We start from the raw sequence: 19,890 nt of genomic DNA on the forward strand, positions 1-19,890 counted from the left end.
CTTTTAATGGGGCGAGAGAAGGAGGGAAAGAAAAACTTTTTGAAATTTAGTCTGAAAACAAATGGGAGTATTCTTTAAAACCTGGACAGTAAAAGCAGCTGGCTTCTAAGTGTAGAACATGTCACTAGTTTTCAAAGCCTGTAGTGTTCCTTTTTCCTGCATTCTTTGTTAAAAATGGGGTTTTCATCTGCTCAGGGGTGAAAAAAATACTCTTGCAACATTTACTTCCTTTTTCAGTCACTTGACTTTCATTACAGTTATTTACCTGTCATTTACTGGCTGCCTTAAATGTGGAGCAGATGCTTTTCCCACATACATATATGCTTTAAACATTCCCCAGTCAAACAAAAAAAAAACAAACCCACAGTCAACAAGCATGCACATTTAACTCTGTATTTAACTTTGAAAAACATATTCCTAGATTATAAGATAGGGTTAGTATTCTTACTGTACTTCTGGGTATGTTAAGGCCTACCCTGTCTTTTCAGTACTTTTGATTCCTCCTGAATGTAAACATATAGTAAGGTCAGATAATAATAAAGATTTTGTGTACACTTGAAGGAACTGTCTTTTTAAATACACAAATGATTGTCAGAAGCTGGGAGCCTAATCAGTTGTATTGGTGTATGTGAACTTAGTAGTAAGGAACTTACTACTTCTGTTAGTCATTTTTACATACTGCTGGTAAAAATACTAATGTACCTTGGAGGATACCTGTATTCTTTAAGTCTTCTTTGTTCCTGGCAATAAGGTGTTTTTTCAATGCCAGTGTCTGATTCTGCACATATCCACTTACCCTGCAGTCTTGACTGATGTTCTGTGATGAGGAAGACTTGCAATTTTTGCCTTGAGATGCTGTTTATTGTATATACTGGTTTCTAAGTGAGTTTGTGGGCCAGGAGGAAAGAGTGCACATGGCTCTTGAATGTTGTGATTTGGTCCATTCATCTTGGTGGAAAATCCTTTGTTCCAGTCTCAATTTTAACAACTGAGTGTTTAGTTTGGTGGATTTTTAATGTAGAGTGCATGGATATTCCTTGCTGTGGAGCCTGCAGCATGGGTGAAAGCTGTAACTGCTTGTGGATTTCTTGGGGTTCAGAAGGTCAGGGTGACCCTGAGATCCTAAAGAGTCTTTGCTTCCCTAGCCTGACGCAGACAAAGAAGGAGCCTGGAATGCATCCGAAGGAGCCTGGAATGCGTCCGATTGCGCTTTCAAAGTTGTTTATTTCTTCTTATCTATAACATTCTTTCTCTGACCTGTCGAGCTCTGGCTAGCAAGGAGGCCATGGACATCTGCTCCTGAGCCTTGGGCAGCTCCCACCCTATATACTCAAAACTACGTGTACTATGTTTACAACTTATTACCAATTCCCATCACCCATCTTAGACTGTGAATCTCTACCTTAAACCAGTAGAAAGGTGTCACCATCATGCCAAGACATGGAGGATAATACGAAGGAGGAGAAGGCTGGGACATGCCCAAATTCCTCCATCTTGTACCTCCTTGAACCCCATTCTAAAAACCCCAAAATTCTACTTTTCCACCCTGTGTTAGTTCAAGTATCAGACTACTAAAACCCTTGTGACTTGTAATTCCTTATACAAAATTGACAACTTTTTCCACAGGCTAAAATCTAAGCCACAGATGTGTTGCAGAATTTCTGAGAGAGAGAGGGCATGATTTATGTCTGGAGTAAGAATTGAGCTACCCCTCAGACTAGGCCCCTAATAAGCAGCCTTGGTGGGGCCTGGAAGCCTTTGACGCAGTAATAAATTAGTTGTGGTGCAGTTAGAGATTATGTTAAGGTGACTACAAAGCAATGAGCTATCTGAGTGTGAAGTAGGGTAGAGCTGCAGTGTGAAAAGCCTGACCCACCTTAAGGCAAAGGTAAACAATGTTAGCTTGCCAATGAGAGTGCTTCATAAACTGTAAACTACATGGAAGTGTATATAAACTGCCATCTTCTCACTAATAAAAGGAGAAATTTTTTTAACCCAATTGGCTCGACCTGCGTTCATCCTGTCCAGCACCCCCTCATATTATAAGAAGTCCCTGCTTTTTCCGTAGCCTGAACAGGGACTCGGGAGGCTCCAGGGGCTCCCAAATTGCCTTTGAGGCAACGGGGAGCATCTCCAAATTGCGTGAAAAGAAGACGCGTGACGGGAAGATTCTGATCCCAAATCGTTATAGTGACGGGGATCAAGGTGCCGGAGCAATCAAAGACTCCAGACTCCAATCGTGCTGACTACAAAGGGAGATGGTTTCCAGAATTCTTGTTTTGCGTTGGGAAATGCAGGAGCAAACGCTGAAGACTCCGCAGGTTCACTCATCGACCACGCAGCACGGGTGGACCGAAGGGAACGGGGCTGCTGGAGCGAGTGTCTCTGCTGGCTTGAGAAAAAGCTGGGAGTGCCTCGCACTGGTGGTTGAAGTAAGCTGCAAACAAAGAGGGTGGACGTGGCCACGGAAAGAGACTGGTAGGCTTCGTTGCGGCTTCTTTTGCATATCTCTCCAAGAGAGAAGAAAAGGTAAAAGAGACTGATTTAAAGCAGCTGGCTTTGTGGGCCAGAAACCAGGGAAAATTACAGAAGCCCTCACTCATCCCTAGCGAGACGGGGTGGCAAACACTACAGCAACGGGCTGTGGTGGCGAGCACCGGCTAGCCGCCTGGGTGGAGCGCAGAAGCGGCCGGCCAGGCGGGCGCGGAGCCAGTCGGCGTGGGGCCAGCTGGCGCGGAGCCTGAAGCAGTCCCAGAGCGGTGCAGATGTTGGCCAAGAGACAGAAGGTTGTTGCCACGCAACAACACAAGGGCAGAGGGGCTTCCCGGCACCAGGGCCGTGCTGGATTCAGAGCAGGCGGGCTGCGGCCATGGCGGGGGCGTCTTTTCCCACATCCCCATGGTGATGCAGCAAGGACGGTAGTGATACGGTATCGCCCCCTCCTCTCCCTGGAAACCCGGCCATGGCAGCGGCACACCCGCGAGTGTGGGTGGGGGGAGGGGGGCCGCAGCACCCAGCCATGGCAGCGGAGACGTCTGTATGGCACCATAGTGGCCGCAGCAGCGACATCGCCGAGGGCAGCAGCGCAACCGATGGCGGGATGGCAGCACTACAGCAAAAATTTCAACAGCATCTTCCCAATTTCTTACAAGAGTCAGAAGATATAATGGAAGGTACAGCAGTACCGAGTCATTCTCCAAGATGCAAAGAAGGATGCAAATCAATATTATTTCAAATATGATATAGATAAAAAACTGTATAAAGATAGAAGTATTAGTAATGATTTAACTACTAAAAATGTCTCTGAAAACAAAGCATTTGAGAAATGTCAGTCAGATGGAATGTTGGTATTGAGTTTGTAATCTTTATTTTTGGGTTTTATAGGTAATAAGATAAATAGTGGTTGTTATTAATGTTATATGAATGCTTTAGAAAGATTGTCTTAAACTATTTTAAATATTTCTTGTTGATAAGTTGATCATATAATGGGAGTTGTCTGATTTTCGGGATAAAAATTATTATTAAGGTATTAAGGTATTGAGGTGTTATGGCATTTACAGTCAGTTTTCATATGTTTTATTGTCTCTTTAGGTGATTGATTACAAGATGTGTTTCTTCAGGATCCTGTGTTTTTGATTTTTTTAACTACTCATGTGGTTTTTTTGTCCAATCTTTTATGCAGCTGCAATTCATCTCCCCTCACACTTCCATTGTCCAGATTTTGGTTCAAGATTTCAGACTTCAAATAGAGTATTTGTTGTGTTTAGAGAATTTCTGTCTTGAAAGAAATTTTAGACAGATTTGATTATTTGATGGTTTGATAAATTTTTAATCGTAAGGTTTTTTACTCGTAACTGTTATTTCTAAGACTTTTGTTTCATAATGTGTTAAAGTTGATCCTCCAATTAGAGTTCGAGTTCTGGACAAGCTCTGGCTCTACTTGGATGGAGCGACTGACCCAGGTGTTTTCTGCATCAAAAAGTATTCAAGTCCTTTTGGCTTGACAATTTGACCATATATGACAGCTAACCCTGTGTTTAAAGGGAGTTTGGAGAGACATGAATCTGGACGTGATTTCTCCAGATCTCTGTTGTTTTCAGGTTTGTCAGCTGCTGCAGACTCTGGGATGACAATTTGATATTTTAGTGCTTGGTAACTGTGATTTTATATGTAAGATTAATTCTGTATTATCTGATTGATTTTTATTTGTTGTTAGTTTCTTTACTACATGTATTGTTCTGTTCTTTATGTCTTTTCATGTTTTTAACAAAGATGTTGATACCTCCATTTCTTCATGCAATTTTAAGGAACAGAATTGAGAAAGAACCTTCCAGTCCCTGTGGGGATGTTGGGTTTGTTTGTGTTTTAACAGGTACAGAATCTGGATGGATTTCAATGAAGAATGTAGAATTTATCAACTGCAAGAAAGCACTGGTCTCTCCTTAAGCAGGAGCAGAAGATGCACAGAAAAATGTAGATTGTGCAAAGATTTGTATTTCACCCACAGAAGACCGTGGACTTCGGGTTTTTTCATAAATGTGTGGTTTTGGTGATGTTACAGAATTTGGTTACTAGGTTTAAGTAAGGCCTTTGATTCTTCTGTTCATTTTGCCATTGTTTTTCAATGGCAAAAGAAAAAGAGGGACAATAAGTTAGATAATCATAAGCATAACATTAAGTTTATCATAAGTTATAGTTTGTATTTAGAATTAAGTTTTCTCCTTTCATATTAGACAGGGCAATCAAGAACATAAGAAATATGTAGTGGGGCAGAGTGTTTCTATTAATTAGTGTTTTAGTAACTAAGGTATTTAGAATGCTTGACAAGAGACAAAACAAGTGGATCACTTGGGCCAAACAAATGGGGCAAGATTCATTTTGCCTGTTGTTAAATACACCATATAATTCTTTTCATGCCTGTTTGATTTGAGTTCCACTGGTTTCAATTGCAGAGTTCAAAGCTTAAACTCTAGCCAGAATAAATCCAAAAAGGGTGTTCTGGGAGCATAAGCTGTTGCAGTCAGGCAAAGTCTTAAAATTGCTGATGTCAAACCTCCAGAATTCAATCTCTGGGGTTCTGTCCCAAGAAATCATTGTTTGATAACTGGCTCAATTCTTTAGGCTTTGCTAGTTGAGTCAAAGATTTAGTTCATTTTGGTATTGTATTTTTTCTTACTACTATAATTATTTTAATTTTTATACCGTGTTTATTACAATGTACGCAGAAGATAGTGCACCGCGCCTCCAAGTCAGCCTGGGTAGCTCAAAAAGAGGGAATTGTTGCAGAATTTCTGAGAGAGAGAGGGCATGATTTATGTCTGGAGTAAGAATTGAGCTACCCCTCAGACTAGGCCCCTAATAAGCAGCCTTGGTGGGGCCTGGAAGCCTTTGACGCAGTAATAAATTAGTTGTGGTGCAGTTAGAGATTATGTTAAGGTGACTACAAAGTAATGAGCTATCTGAGTGTGAAGTAGGGTAGAGCTGCAGTGTGAAAAGCCTGACCCACCTTAAGGCAAAGGTAAACAATGTTAGCTTGCCAATGAGAGTGCTTCATAAACTGTAAACTACATGGAAGTGTATATAAACTGCCATCTTCTCACTAATAAAAGGAGAAATTTTTTTAACCCAATTGGCTCGACCTGCGTTCATCCTGTCCAGCACCCCCTCATATTATAAGAAGTCCTTACTTTTCAGATGTTTTTGACTTCATGCCAGGGTTGTCAAGACCCCTGCCAGGGTCTTGAGACAGCCAGGACATCCTGGACTCTGATGACTGCTAAGCTGTGTGAAAGTTTCACTTGGTCCCTTGCTTTGTCTTACTGTTCCCCAAAAGAAGTACTTACTCATGGGAAGGAATTGGTAGTCCTACCTCAACATTTAGAAGTTGTCTGTAAAGGTCTTTCAAGGGTAGGAGGTATGTGCATTAAACTTGGGATGTTCACATCTTGAATGAAAGGTGATTTTGCGGAGAAAACTCCTCTGTTGATTTATTCAGTCGTTGAAGAAACTTTTGTTTGCATCCAGAGGGAGTTCCAGAGCTGTGAATTCCAGCAGTGGGCAGAACCTTTTTGCAGCTTTAGCACGTAAGCCCAGAGGAGGGACCACATGCAATGCATTTGTCTCTTTGATCACAGAATCACAAGGTTGGAAGAGACCTTAAAGGTCATTGTGTCCAACCTATTCCCTAGCACCTCAACTAAACCATGGCACCGAGTGCCACCAGTCTTTTTTTAAACACATCCAGGGATGGTGGTTCCACCACCTCCCTGTACAGACCATTCCAGTACTTTATCACCCTCTGTGTGAAAAACTTTTTTCTAATATCTAACCTATATTTTCCTTGACGCAGCTTGAGACTGTGACCTCTCATTCTGTCAGTTGCTGTCTGGTGACAGAGACGGACCCCCACCTGACTACAACCACCCTTCAGGAAGTTGTAGAGAGTGATAAGGTCACCTCTGAGTTTCCTTTTTTCCAGGCTAAACAACCCCAGCTCCCTCAACTGTTCCTCATAGGCTTGTGTTCCAAGCTCCTCACCAATCTTGTTGCCCTCCTCTGGACATGCTCCAGCATCTCAACATCCTTCCTAAACTGAGGGGCCCAGAACTGGACACAGCACTCAAGGTGTGGCCTCACCAGTGCCGAGTACAGGAGGAGAATGACCTCCCTGCTCCTGCTGGCCACACCATTCCTGATCCAGGCCAGGAGCCATTGGCCTTGGCCACCAGGGCACACTGCTGGCTCATGTTCAGCTGGCAGTCAACCAGTACTCCCAGGTCCCTCTTTGCCTGGGCACTGTCCAGCCACACTGTCCCCAGCCTATAACGCTGCAGGGGCTATTGTGGCCAAAATACAGGACTCAGCACTTGGACTTAATAAACTTCATCTTGTTAGACTCTGCCCATCTATCCAATTGTTCCAGGTCTCCCTGCAGAACCCTCCTACCTTCCAACTGATGGACACACACTCCCAGCTTAATGTGGTAGGCAAATTTACTAATGAAGGACTCAATACCCTCATCCATGTCATCAATAAAAATATTGAACAGAACTGGCCCCAGCACAGACCCGTAAGGGACACCACTGGTGCCTGTCCCCAGCTGGATGCAGCACCGCTCACCACCACTCTCTGGGCCGGCCATCTAGCCACTTCTGAACCCAGCAAGAGTGCTCCTGTCCCAGCCGTGGGCTGCAGCTTTTCCAGGAGTGTGCTGTGGGAGGCAGTGCCAAAGGCCTTGCTGGAGTCCAAACAGACAACATCCACAGCCTGTCCCATATCCACCAGGAGGGTCACCTGGTCATAAAAGGAGACCAGGTTGGTCAAACATGACCTACCCCTCCTAAACCCCTGCTGGCTGGGTCTGACACCCTGGCCATCCTATAGATGCTGCATGATAACACTCAGTATAAATTGCTCCATTATCTTGCCAGGTACTGAGGTCAGGCTAACCAGTCTATAATGACTAGGATCCTCCTTCCCACCCTTTTTGTGTTGATGTTTCTCATAGGTTAATAACTTGAGTAATTCCTTACTTGGAACACCACCTTAGGTGGATGACTCTCAAACACCTGATGCCTTGTATATTGCATATGGGAAATTTTCTGTGTTCAATTCAGAGCTGTTTTGGCAGATCACCTTACAAATTTTGCGTAGAGTGATGGCTTTTGGGCTGTCTTCCCCTTGGCTGCAGTTAATTTAAAGGACTAAGGTGTATGGGTAGTAGGCTCAGTTCTGATCTTATGCTGATAAAATTATTTTGGTAAATGATTCAATCTCTTGTTCTCATCTGTAAAATGGAAATGGGTTTTCTAAAAAATGCTTTTTATCCTTTGATTGAAAATCTTTGCATTTGAAATCCTATTAGTAAAGGAGTTTTTGTAAATTTGGTTAAATACTCATACAGAATTCTTTGTTGTCACTAGGATTTTTGCTTGCAAATTTCTCCCACCTTTACTTCCAGATTCTTGGAAAAGGTAGCTTTTAGTCTGATTCTTTAGGCCTGATGTGTCACAGCAGAAGGTTCATGTTTTACTAGGAAGGGGTTTCTAATTTTGATGTGTGGATAGTTGCTGCTTTTTTCCTTCATATGTTGCTAGTGGAGACTGCCCAGCTCTCTTTTGCTGCAATTGTCAGGTTCCTTAAGGAGCAAAATGGGAGTCCCATTACTAAATCATAATTAAACAACACACTGAGAGATTTTTAAGACAAGGTAAAGGTATGGGAAAGGAAAAGTAGTCCATTTTTTGTAACAGTATTATTGTGGGCTTTTTGGATAGGCATGTGTGTCACATGATACAGCATGCTCTACTTTCGTTGCATAGGTATGTGTTTGTCATCAAGTGCTTGTGTTCATGGGATTATTTCCTCAGCACAGTGTCAGTGTACCACTCGTACCACAAGTTTGTAAATATTGTCCCTTCTTCCTGAGTGGAGCAACAGTGGGGTTTTTTAGTTCAGTTTAGCTTGTTTTGGTATAGCTGACTCATTGTGTGAACATAAAGTGAACTGACCAGAGGTCAGTTAGTCCAGAGATGTTTCTGTGCAGGTCACTGTGTTATTGAGGTCTCCAATTGGGCCAGTAACATGGGAGTGCTGCTACAGCTCTTTTTAGAGCTAAACCCAGACTGTCTGGTAAAGGCTGTGGAGACTATTGGAAGTAGTTTAGTGACCCTAATCTTGTTTCTAGTCAATGTGCTTTTAGCAGAAGGGCTAAAGTATTGCTCTTAATGTGCTAATATTTGGTGACCTTTTCTTTAGCGTAGCAGTGAAGGGCTGTTTTAAACCATGGCTGTAAGCATAGTTCCGTGGCAGCTCTGGCCCAGGGTCACTCAAACTGTGTCGATCACATGGCTGTGCTGCTGCCAGATCTTTGGCGGACATGGCATCTTGCAGGTTTCTGAGCTTGCCTGCTTTACAAAAACTGCTTCCTGAGTGTCTCTTCTTTTTCCTTCTGCTTTTTTCTGTTGCCAGTTTCTCAGCTATGCAGTGTGCTGTTTAAACAAACCCATTCATTCCACAGGTCTGTTGAACTTTTACATAGCTGTAATGTTGCTTCAGTGACAGTATGCATCTTTGCTATGTAAGAAATGCAGTGTTTGCCAGGAGCAGTCATGTGTCACACAAGCACAGTTGGAGTCAGTTTTCAATAAGAAAAAAAAGTCAAGTATGAAAAGTACATATTTGTATGATCATGGGGGTGGGATAGGGTGGGGACCCTGTGGTGAGAACACCAAAATGATTAGCTGTGTCTTGCTCATTCTATTTGGCATAACTCGGTGAATGCTATCCAGGTGATTTGAAAAAAGTGGAAGCTGTGTGGACGTCTCTGAGTGTTCCCAAAGTTATGTATTAGTCTTTGCCCTCCTGGGGATGTATTGATAATTCCTCTTCATTTAGAGAGGGCTTTGCAGACTATGTAACACATCAGTATTCAGGTTTTACTTAGAGAAGTCATTCTGTAAAAGAGTTATTTCTATGACATGATAGAAAATTGTGTTTCTAAGTTTCTGAATTAAGAAGATTTTGATGTAAGGTGGCAAATGGCCTCAGATATTATTGTGGCATTGCAGCTTTGCTTTCCCTTTTCTTTTGACACGTTAGTGTTGTGTTTGCCTGACCACTTGAATCTATTCTAAAAATACAGCAAATTGAGGCAGTTGGTAACTGTTTCAGTAGCCAAACTGAGAAAGCAGCCAATGTTCCTTGGTCTGTATATCACTAAATAAGACAGATAATTTTTTAAATGGGGCCGGTTACAGTGTGTGAATATAACTTTAATCCAAAGTAAGGGATGCTAATGTAATGCTTCCCTCTCTTTTTTTCAGTAGTGCTAAAGGAAAAATGAGCCAAACCTCCAAATCCCAATTGGAAAACTGATTGTGGAGCAAATATGTCAGTACCCGTACAAATGGGTTTTGAAAATCATTCCTCATGTTTTATTGTGTGTGACCTGAAAGTCCAGGACACCCAAATCTGTTTTAGGGGTCAACTTCCAGGGCTATGTAATGTTCTTCAAATTGAAAAGGGGTTTGCTGTGCATCTATTTTGGCCTACTTTGAAGTTTGCTGTATTTATGTCAGCACCCCATCTGAAAGGAACAATGTGCATTGTCTTTATACATGAAGCCAAACTGTCTACCTCTAGTTCAGATTATAAGTAGTTCTGGACAGTGACTGTGATTTTACTGTACATTCCATGGTGCCTGTCTTTATAGAGTCCTAACTAATGCCTGAAACTTCCGTCTAATTTAATTTACAAAGTAGCAAGATGATAACTGCTTCAGGGTCAGAACTGAAGAATGCCTGGAGAGCCAGGCTTTAATGAAGCTATCTGCTGAGCCAGCCTCAGAGAAATACAGAATGTCTAAAAAAAATCAGTTGTGTAATTCTCTGAGAACAGCAATTGTTGGTCACAGATTTGACACTGGATTCTGTGTTTAGTCTTAGTTGGAGTCACTTCCATGTGGTGTGAGTTCATTGTGGGTGGAGATGTTTGTGCAGAGGATAAACTACACATTTCTGATGTGATGCAATTGGAGCAAAGTTCTTCCTACAAGTTAAAGTAAACAAATGAGCCTCTTTTCCTATTCCCTGATAAGAAAGATGGAAGATTTTAGTGTATGCGATTTTTTGGGTTTTTTTGGTATTGTGTGGAGGTTGGACTTGTTTGCTGGCTCTGTGCAGAACACTTAAACCTGCAGAATGAGCACTCCTTCAGTATAATTTAACACTTGACAACAAGCAGTACAAGTATTTAAAACACCTGAATGTGAAACTATAATTGTCTGGTAGGGGTGGAAAGGAGGAGTAATAGTTTCCATCATAATGCTTTGACCTACTGGTTGAGAACCAGTTCCATGCATAGGTGATAACATAGTGAAAGCAAATATGTTATTTCACAGTGGAAAATTTCTGCTAGGATTTTAATCCTAGGAGGACCTTTTTATGTTCCTGTCATGGAAAGTGCAAGGTAGTGGTTTCTTCACACATCACTTAAACACAGATTAAATGCATGAATGGTTTTGGCTTCTTTTTCTTTCCTTCTGGTTAATATTTTACATTGCCATTTGTAAATTCAAGCAAATAATGCTGTATCAGGTTACTCCAGTGGTTCCTTTCACCCATTTTTAATTGATAATAGCTGTTTTAAGATCTTCTTTTTCTCTTCTGCTTGCCAGTGTTAAATTTTGGGTTTTTTGGTAATGTTTTCATCAAATTAGACAAACTTCTTCCATATTCCTGAGCTGAAATGTAAACCAAAACAGCTCTACCTGGCTGCCCTCTATCTATTGCAAAATGGCCATCACAGCTGGGGGAATAAGCAACTTTAGAAATAGAAAAATTGGGTTTTGCAGAACCAATGCCAGATAACTGAGACATGTGAGAAAATCTGTTTCTCAAGTGAAGTAGCTGAAGGAAGCAGTTATGGAGTCTTGACTAAAGAGTTTGAAGAAATTACTTCATAAGATATTTCTCAAGAATGTGCCTTTCCCCCCCCCACATAACACAGTAACATTCTCATTTTAAACATGCCTTGTTTTTTTAGCTCTTGAATTGAAATACAGCAGCTATTTGTAATAATAAATTTAAATACAAAAACAGTTGTTTAAAAAGTGGTGTACTTTTTTTTTCCAACCCGATTTAAATAAAAAGGTAAAATCTGGTAGTGGAAAAATGTATTAGCTCTTCTAAATAGCTAAGTTTGTCAGTTTTCTGTTGAATCAAAATTGACTCCTTCCTTTCTAATGAACATTTAATTTGATAAAGAAACGACTTTTCTTAGCTTGGTTTTCTCTGATAGTCTTGGATCTTAACAGTTTACTGTGTACCATGGTTCATCGCTTGGTGAACTATATTTTTAGTTTTGCTTCAAGTCCTGAATCAGCCTGCTCTGATGATCCTACCCTGGTGCAGCTTCTGTACTGCTTCAGTTCTTGTTTTAAGGTGTGACTCCAGAAAGGGAGTGCTGTTCTCAAGCTTTCTCTCAATGAATAACGATATAAGTAATTTACATGTAGAACCAGAGGCAGTCCTTTTTGTCTTTCTGCTCTCTGGCCTCACAGACCCTTAATTCCCAATGCCTTTTCTTTCCTTTGTGACTCTCTTCACTGGCTGCTCCAAGCAGCAGAAATTTATGGTGTGTAAAATTTGTGGGTCTGGTATCATACACTTGTGTATTTTGTGGCTGATCAAAGTTGTATTTTATTTTTGTTCTCTGCCTTTGTAGCAGTGCACTTAGCATTTTCATTTTCTCATCAAATTAGTTGGGTATTTGGAAGTATAATATTATTTTTGTAAATTCTGTGGTAATGGATAGTTGTTAACAATTTTATTTCATTCAAATCTAAGTGTTGTATTTTGTAGCATCCCTCTTTCAGTGACCTGCTGGGTTGGAAATTAGAGTTGGAATATCCCATGTCTGTGGCCCTACCCTGGGCCCTGGGATGGTGTTTCACCTCTTTTTAGTGTTTGGTTTTTGGGGTTTTTTTGTGGGTTTTTTGTTTTGGTTTTTTTTAATGTTTAAGCCCTTTAGCTTAAAACATCCATATTTTAAATTTTCTAGACTTAAATATGGCAGCCAAAAACTTAGATACCATCTCCTTGAGTAGATTGTGAAGCAAAGCACTGGTGTTACATTTTAACCTTTCAGCTGCTTGTGTGGCACTGAGGGTGAAGTCATTATGGATAAATTCTACATCAGCACTGCAGCGTAGGAATGTACATTGTCTAAATGGTGTGCATTACCATGCATTGCACAGTAATTTATTCTGTTTGCTTCTTATCAGATTGCCAGGCTTTCTTGCAATATCTTCTGTAAACCGGTTTTTTGTAGAACAAGTTTTATGAAACAGAAGTGCCATAGCTTTTTATCCTGCATTCACTGGACTGTTGTTATAAGCCAAAAGAAAAAACTGGAAGGTTTGCCAGTGTTTTTGTCATTCTGATATTTTTGTATTGTATTTTAAAATGAAGTAGACTTCATTCATTTGACGCTTTTTTAAAAAATCTCTTATAGTGTGCCGGTCAAATAAAAGTCCCTGGGTCTGTCTGACATGTTCGAGTGTCCATTGCGGAAGGTGGGTACAGTGTTAGTGTGCAAATCTTTTGATCAGACCTTTATCTTTCTCCATTGTTGCTTGACTCTGAGGCAGTTTGTTCAAAATTTCCCTGAAAGAAACCTTTCATTATCTCATTTAACATTGTATGTTTATGCTTAACATGGGTCTTTGCTCTGGAGTCTTTATGAGAGTCCAGAGATTATATTCAAGATATGGGGCTTTATTTCATTGGGTTTCTAAAGTAAAGTGGGCAGTAAATTGCTCAGTTCAAAAAGTGTGTGGAGAACTGATAATTTAGTATATTATTGTAAAGTTCCATTCTGTGGAAGATGTCTGTTTTGTGATAAGATAAACAGAATAAGAACTGTTGCAAAGCCACAAGTTGGCACAACTTATTTTGAGAGAAACAGCAGCTATTCAGCTGAGACTGAAAATAGCTTAAATGTACTGCAGTGTAATTTTGGACCTAAAGTTATTGCCATAACAGGTAATAAGTAACTGCCATCAGAATTCCTTCCAGCTTCACCTTAATGTCTGTATTAGCTGATGTACAAATAAATTGTGGAGGAATTATACAGTCAGTGCTGTTATTTATGTCAGGATAATTGTAGAAAATGTGCTGCTACATAAATGTTTGAGATGCACATATTAATGGAATGCAGTTAATGTTGACATTTAGACAGTATCTGAGATGTGAATGTGTTTTTTTCTGTTGGGTAACATCTGTGCTGGTGTGCTGTTATTCTGGGAAAGCATCATTAAACTTAATGATTTTGTCTTTTAAAGTGGATTGAATGAACTCCAGGTTTTGTTAGTTTAATCCGTGTATCACTATGTGCTACAGTTTTAATAATATGTCCTATTAAAAGTTTTTGACACTGGCCCCTTTTTCCCCTCTATTTATTTATTTAATAAATTTATACTTGGTGGGAGCTAAGAGAGGGGAAGATACTTCATGGTATGCAATGGTGTGCAATAAATAATTGGAATATTTTAATTGTTACTAATCTTTAAAAAAATTACTTCTGTCTCCAGATAGCCTTTCTTATGTGCATGTGTATAGATAATGAGTCAGTTACTCATGCAGGGTTTTTTGTCTTTCCAAATGGCTCCCATTCTTAGAATGGAAAATAATTGATTAAGAAGATAAAATACACCTTAGTGCTCTTCTTTTTTTTTTTTAATTAAAGGTGCTTAATTTCCTATATCTCAAACTTTGAGCATGAAAATGCTCATTGTGTCAGCAAAAGAGCTGCAGAATTTTAGATTTCTTATTCCCTTATGTAACCACAAGCTCTAGAGCTCAAGTTCATGAACTCAATTACTGTAACATCAAATCATGCTGTAGAATGGGAAAGCTGAAAATGGGAGTCAGCATGCTGTTAAAGGGATCCCAAACACAAGTGCTGGGGGAGAAATGTAGAGCTGTAAGAAGAGTATATGTGAAGGCAGCACAGAGAACTAACTTCACTACTGGTACAGGAAAAGGGAGTTCAGGATTTTCTCAGTTGTGGAAGTGCATTAATCTGTTAGGAGCACAGATCCTGGGATTTTGTTAAGGAGAGAGAGGGGCCAGTTTGAACCACAGGAGAGAGTACAGGGGGAAAACATTAGAAAAGTTGACCAGTGTTTTCACACAAGTGAATTGTCTTTTTTAATGCTGGTGTAAATATTGGATGCCTTTTTTATTCCTATTTTTTAATGAATGTTGATTAGCTGTTTAGAAGTATAAACTTATTTCTTTTACATTTATTTTAGATATGTGAATGGCCATGCAAAAAAGCATTATGAAGATGCACAGATTCCTATGACCAATCATAAGAAAACAGAAAAACAGGAGAAAGTTCAGCATACTGTGTGTATGGATTGCAGTAGTTACAGTACATACTGGTAAGGGTTTTAATACTGTAATTTGACAACTTTTCATATACTAGAAGGTGAAAACATCAGACTCTTGTGCAGCATTATATTACACTCGTTTTTGAGCATCTTTTGATTTCCATACCTCTTTTTCATCTTTTGATCTCCATACCTGTCTTCTTGGAACACTCTGCTTTTCCATGTGTATTGTGGAACTGTACAGTTACTGGCTGTAACTAAACTCTCACATGTCAAATGTCTTAAACAGAGAAGAAACCTTTTGAAATAAGTGCTTATGGGGTTTGGAGTTGTGTCTATGTGCTTTGGGGTATGTGGAGACCCAATCTTCTTGATTGTGAAAGGTGTTTGGTTGGTGTTGCTCCTTTCATCAAGCTGGTGAGCCTTTCACATACCCTATATTTGTCAGGATTCAGAAGGTAAACTATTACACTGTAGTTCCAGCCCAAGAGATCTGAACTCGAGTTGAGTTTGTGCATGTTCCTTCTATGAGTCAGGAAAAGTGGCTGATCCTGTTGGGAAGCAGCATCAAGTCTCTGGCATGAGTAAGGAAAACAATCAGAAATATTTCTTTAAACAGAACAGTGGCCTGTGCTGATTCCTTCTGTGGGGTTCTTGCAGTGTGATCCGCACTCTCCAGGGAAACTTAATATTGATGCTACTAATGTTGGATTCTCCACAGTCCTTGTTCCCTTGAGGGCAAAGACTGGGAGTCAGTGGAAAGCACTACTTGTTGCCTCAGAATCCTCCATCCTTCTCCCCCTTAAGCAAACCTGCTGACGTGCTTCCACATTTGCAGCTGCTCCATGGTTTGCCATCTGTGTTGTTATTTGTGCAGTGTGGCAGTGTAGGATTTGAGCAGTGTAAATCTCGGGGAAATCCCTGTTATGGTCTTGTAAAATTACTGGATATGTGGCTGCTCTAATAGGTTCAAATAGTTGGGTGTCTTTTGGGTAGTTCATTAGGGAAAAAAATCTGTTTGATGAAGTTTGGGTATCCAGTTTTATGAGGAATGAACAATAACAAATATTTTCATCCCCTGCAAGTAAAACCCCAATTATGTGATTTCACCTGAAGAAATGTTGTTCGAAGCAACTCAAAAGCTGCTCAGATGGTGGAAGCAGCTGAAGGTGTTTAAGCATAGACCAAAGGGTAGGGGAATTTTGCTTTTATTTGCATTTATTTTAATGACCAACATTTTTATTGCACCTATGTGAATACATGAGAAAACAGTCAAGTTTTCCAAGGAGTAAATAGGCACAGTTTACCAGCATTGTGATAGCTGTGAGAAGCTAGTTTTACTTTCCCAATCAGTATTGGTAGCAGCTGAGTTCTGTGTTGTGGATTTTTGTTTTGTTTGAATTATACCCTGTCTTCCAGTCATTGATTATATCTCCATTACGACGAACAGTGTTCCAAACTTGCTGAGGCTTGATGAGTTACAGCTGCAAGTCTGAGCACCCTGCTGACCTTATCCCAAACCCCGTGTGGTCATTGCAAAATACCAGCAGCCAGACTGAGGGCTGTGAGATCTGTTACTGACCCCAGCTGTGCTGGGCAGGGCAGGCAGACCTGCACCTGGGGAGGTGTGTTTGTGGGAACACAGAAGGGAAGCAGTTCAGCATGTGATGTGTTTTCTGCTGTAGTTGAGGGCTGAGTCATCTATGGATGAACTGGAACTAACTGTAGCCAGTTTTGCCTTGGGGAGTTCCTGTTGTGTGGGTAATTCACCAGCAAATTATAACTCCTGTGCTAATGTGGAGTTGAACAAGTTTCAAAAGCAGTTTGTCTTTGCTTTCATTTAGGATATTTCAGGTTTTTCCCACATGATAGTCAGGGAAAGATACCTGAATTTGTTACTGTACCCAGTTGAAATGAGCACAGAAGTTTAAAGATGAAACAGAAGGCATCCAGATCAACTTTTCCCGCTTTGTTTTGGACAGTACTGTGGAGGCTGCTGCCAGTTAAAGCTAATAGTTTGGGTAAATTTGAGACATAATTAGTTATTATGAATTTTATATGTAGAGTGAATGGGCTTTCAGTAGCTTTGAAAAGCCTATTTGTGAACTGCAGTGTAGACATGAATCCAGTAGCCAGTCTTAAGTGTATGCCATGGTGGTTCTTTTAAGTGAACTTCTATGTAAAGATGAATATTTTATGCTACCAGTGTGGGCTGCCTCAGTAATTTGAAAGTCAATAAAATACCATCCTAAGACTTAATTGAATTTTATTTCTACTGTAAAAATAATGCAGATATTTTGATGCAGTGCCGGCTTTTATATTTTTATGTGCAGTTCTGTTTACTGCACAAAGTTGAGTAGGATGCTCTTGTTCCATTTTTATCCTACAGATCCAAATTTACTGTGTTCCTTGGCTTGCATGATAGTATCAGTGAACAGGCCTGTATGGGCTTTCCAAGAAGGCAGCATTTGATCCTTTGCCTTCCTTTGGCTGTGCCATAACCTGTAATGCAGTCTTTTCAGAGGGTCATGTTCTTTGCTTACTCAGTCCTCCTATTCAACTGCTCAGTTTTACCAGTGGAAAAGTTGAGAGAATTTGTTAATATTTTGTTATGAGAGTACAGCTCTCTTCTTGATGCTTTGGTCATTTTGAGACAATAGATGCAATAGTAAACACTCAGAGTAAATTATGCTTGAGACCTGAACTGTTGAGAAAGAGTCCTTTTTGGAAGTAATCAGCCTTTCAGTTAGTTCTAAAGTAGTACACGCAAAGAGTTTGCAAGAAGTACAGATCCTTTTTGCCTTCAAACTGTCATAGGGTGCCTTCCCATTCTGTGTGAGGAGTTTTTTTGTGCATGAGAAGTAAAATGATACGTGTAAGAACCCTACTTTCCTGAAAGAGGACTCTTGTAAATTGGTTTTCTCTGTGCTGGTGAACAGACAGTTGTCACTGAAGAAGAAAGGCTCCCCTGTTTATATATTTCCATAATATGTTTCCTGTGTTCATTTAATCCCAGACACAGTTTGCAAGTCAGATTTGTCATCCATTACCCTCTTTGTTATCCCATAAAGGGGCACAGTTGTGTCAGGGGTGTGTGTGTGTGTGTGTTCCTGGCTGGTGTAAAAATAACCAACTGTCAAGGACTTAAAAAAATTCTTTTTAGTCTCTGTGAAGAGGGTCGCCTTTAAAAAACAAACCAGACTTACTGTGTTGGTGCCATGAGCATTGGAAAATGAGATTGCTTAGTACTATCATTTTGTATTCTACAATCAGTGAAAATAAGAAGAGTAAAAGCCTTTTATCCAGACAGTAAAATGTGAGCTCTTTGTTTATTCATAAAAGATGTTGCCATAACTAAGGAAACCTAGGTTTTCTTAATTTTTCCTATCTTTCAAATTCTTCAGAGCTAGTCAGGGTTTTTAAACACAGCATGAAGTTCTGTCCCTCCTAAGCACTGTAACAGTAGTAAGCGCTCATGTTCCCAGAGCAGTGCATACATTCACTGGCTTATTGCCATTTTAGAAGCAAATGAGGCCAGGTCTTGGTGGTAGCAGAGGTCCTAAAAATAGAGTGTATAGAGGAAGATGCTGTGCTAAGCCATATAAGGGACCCTATGCAAGGTATAGAATTTGTTCTATGTCATTGCTGTTAAAGCATGTTTTAGAGCTACTGTATCTAAAAAATGTGTTTGTTAATTTGTGATAATCCTGAGGATCACAAATTAAGCAGCTGTTTTGAATGGCAGCTTCATATATAGGATGTAGTTTCTCAGCAGTTTACCCTTCAGGTGTGTGGGCTTAGCAAATTTAAGTTACTAAAACATAAACTACTTCTAAATCTGTTTATGTAGGTTATCCAAGATAGTTTGGAGGTACTGCTGTTATTTCTAATAGCTAGTGCTATATCCTCATTGTTGCAAGAGAGGTTTTTTAAAAAACCTACCTATTAAAAAGAGAAATAGGAGATTGTCTTGATTTTAAGTGAAACTTACAATTACTTTTCCAGTGTAGGGAGGACCCTGACATTTACTGATGCATTTGGGTTTATTCTTCCATCTTGGGGCAAGTGCTAAAATGGTGTGTAAAAAAAAGGTTAATGTGATCTTCAGGGCATGGAAGCAATGAAATCATCTTTCAGCAGTAAGTTCTTATTGAGGGTTTCAGTGAGCCTGTATCTGCCTCCATCCCCTGCTTTCTCAACAGTAGCTACTTCAGCATTCATAGCAGTGTGACTGCTGGTGCAGCTGGGGTGCTCCTGCTCAGGAGTCTCATGCTGTGTATTAGCTGACAGGGCTCGTGTGCTCTGAGTGTTGGCCTGAGAGTTGGGTCCTGTGGGAGTGCCAAATACAGGAGCACCTCATTAGGTTTTTGTAGGTGGCTGAAAAAGCTGACAAGGACTACTTAAGGGGTGGCTGAAAAATAAGCACATTAACAGACTTCTTCCCCTTCCCAAACTAAACTTGGTCTGTAGCCATCTTTAAAAATGTAAAAAAAAAAATACTGGTAATCTTACTGATTTCTAGATCTTGTGTAAGTACCCATAATGTTGTCACAGGCACCCAGCTGGCTAATAATTAGCATTGACTTCATGAATCTCAGAAGGCTGATCAATCACTTTATTACACTATACTTACTAAGAAACCCATTGCCCTTACAGTCATGATACAGATGGACCCAATTGGTCCTTCAATCTAAACACCATCACCATTGGCCAGGTAAGAAATCACCCTTTGGTAATCAAATCTCCGTAATACAGTCCACATGTTCACAACAGGTGCAGGAAGTGAAGAAAATAAATATTTATCATTCTTTTCTTTGATCTTCTCACAGCCTTTCCCCAGGACAATGCTTGGTAAAGTTGTGCATTGCTCCCTGTGGCCAGAGAGCTGTACCGAACACACTGATCTTAGGGATTCCATTCAGTGTCAAGGACCTTACTTTCTCAACTCTGTAGCCTTTTCAAGAATGTAGGGTTCAAAGTAACACTGGCAATAC

The 19,890-nt window shown here is 40.3% G+C and overlaps 1 protein-coding gene across 5 annotated transcripts in view; it reads left to right on the forward strand.

The window, feature by feature from the left end:
• The window catches only part of USP3 (ubiquitin specific peptidase 3), a 48,858-nt gene that overhangs the window by 9,557 nt on the left and 19,411 nt on the right, over positions 1 to 19,890 (forward strand). For all 5 annotated transcript variants that reach the window (XM_021548309.4, XM_085588148.1, XM_021548310.4 and 2 more), the window contains 2 exons: positions 13,015 to 13,075; positions 14,816 to 14,947. In XM_021548309.4, the coding sequence (XP_021403984.1) occupies positions 13,015 to 13,075; positions 14,816 to 14,947 (193 nt within the window). The remainder of the gene's footprint in view (positions 1 to 13,014; positions 13,076 to 14,815; positions 14,948 to 19,890) is intronic.

This window comes from Lonchura striata, chromosome 10 (genome assembly GCF_050655825.1).
Source record: "Lonchura striata isolate lonStrDom1 chromosome 10, ASM5065582v1, whole genome shotgun sequence".
Taxonomy (NCBI): Eukaryota; Metazoa; Chordata; class Aves; order Passeriformes; family Estrildidae; genus Lonchura; species Lonchura striata.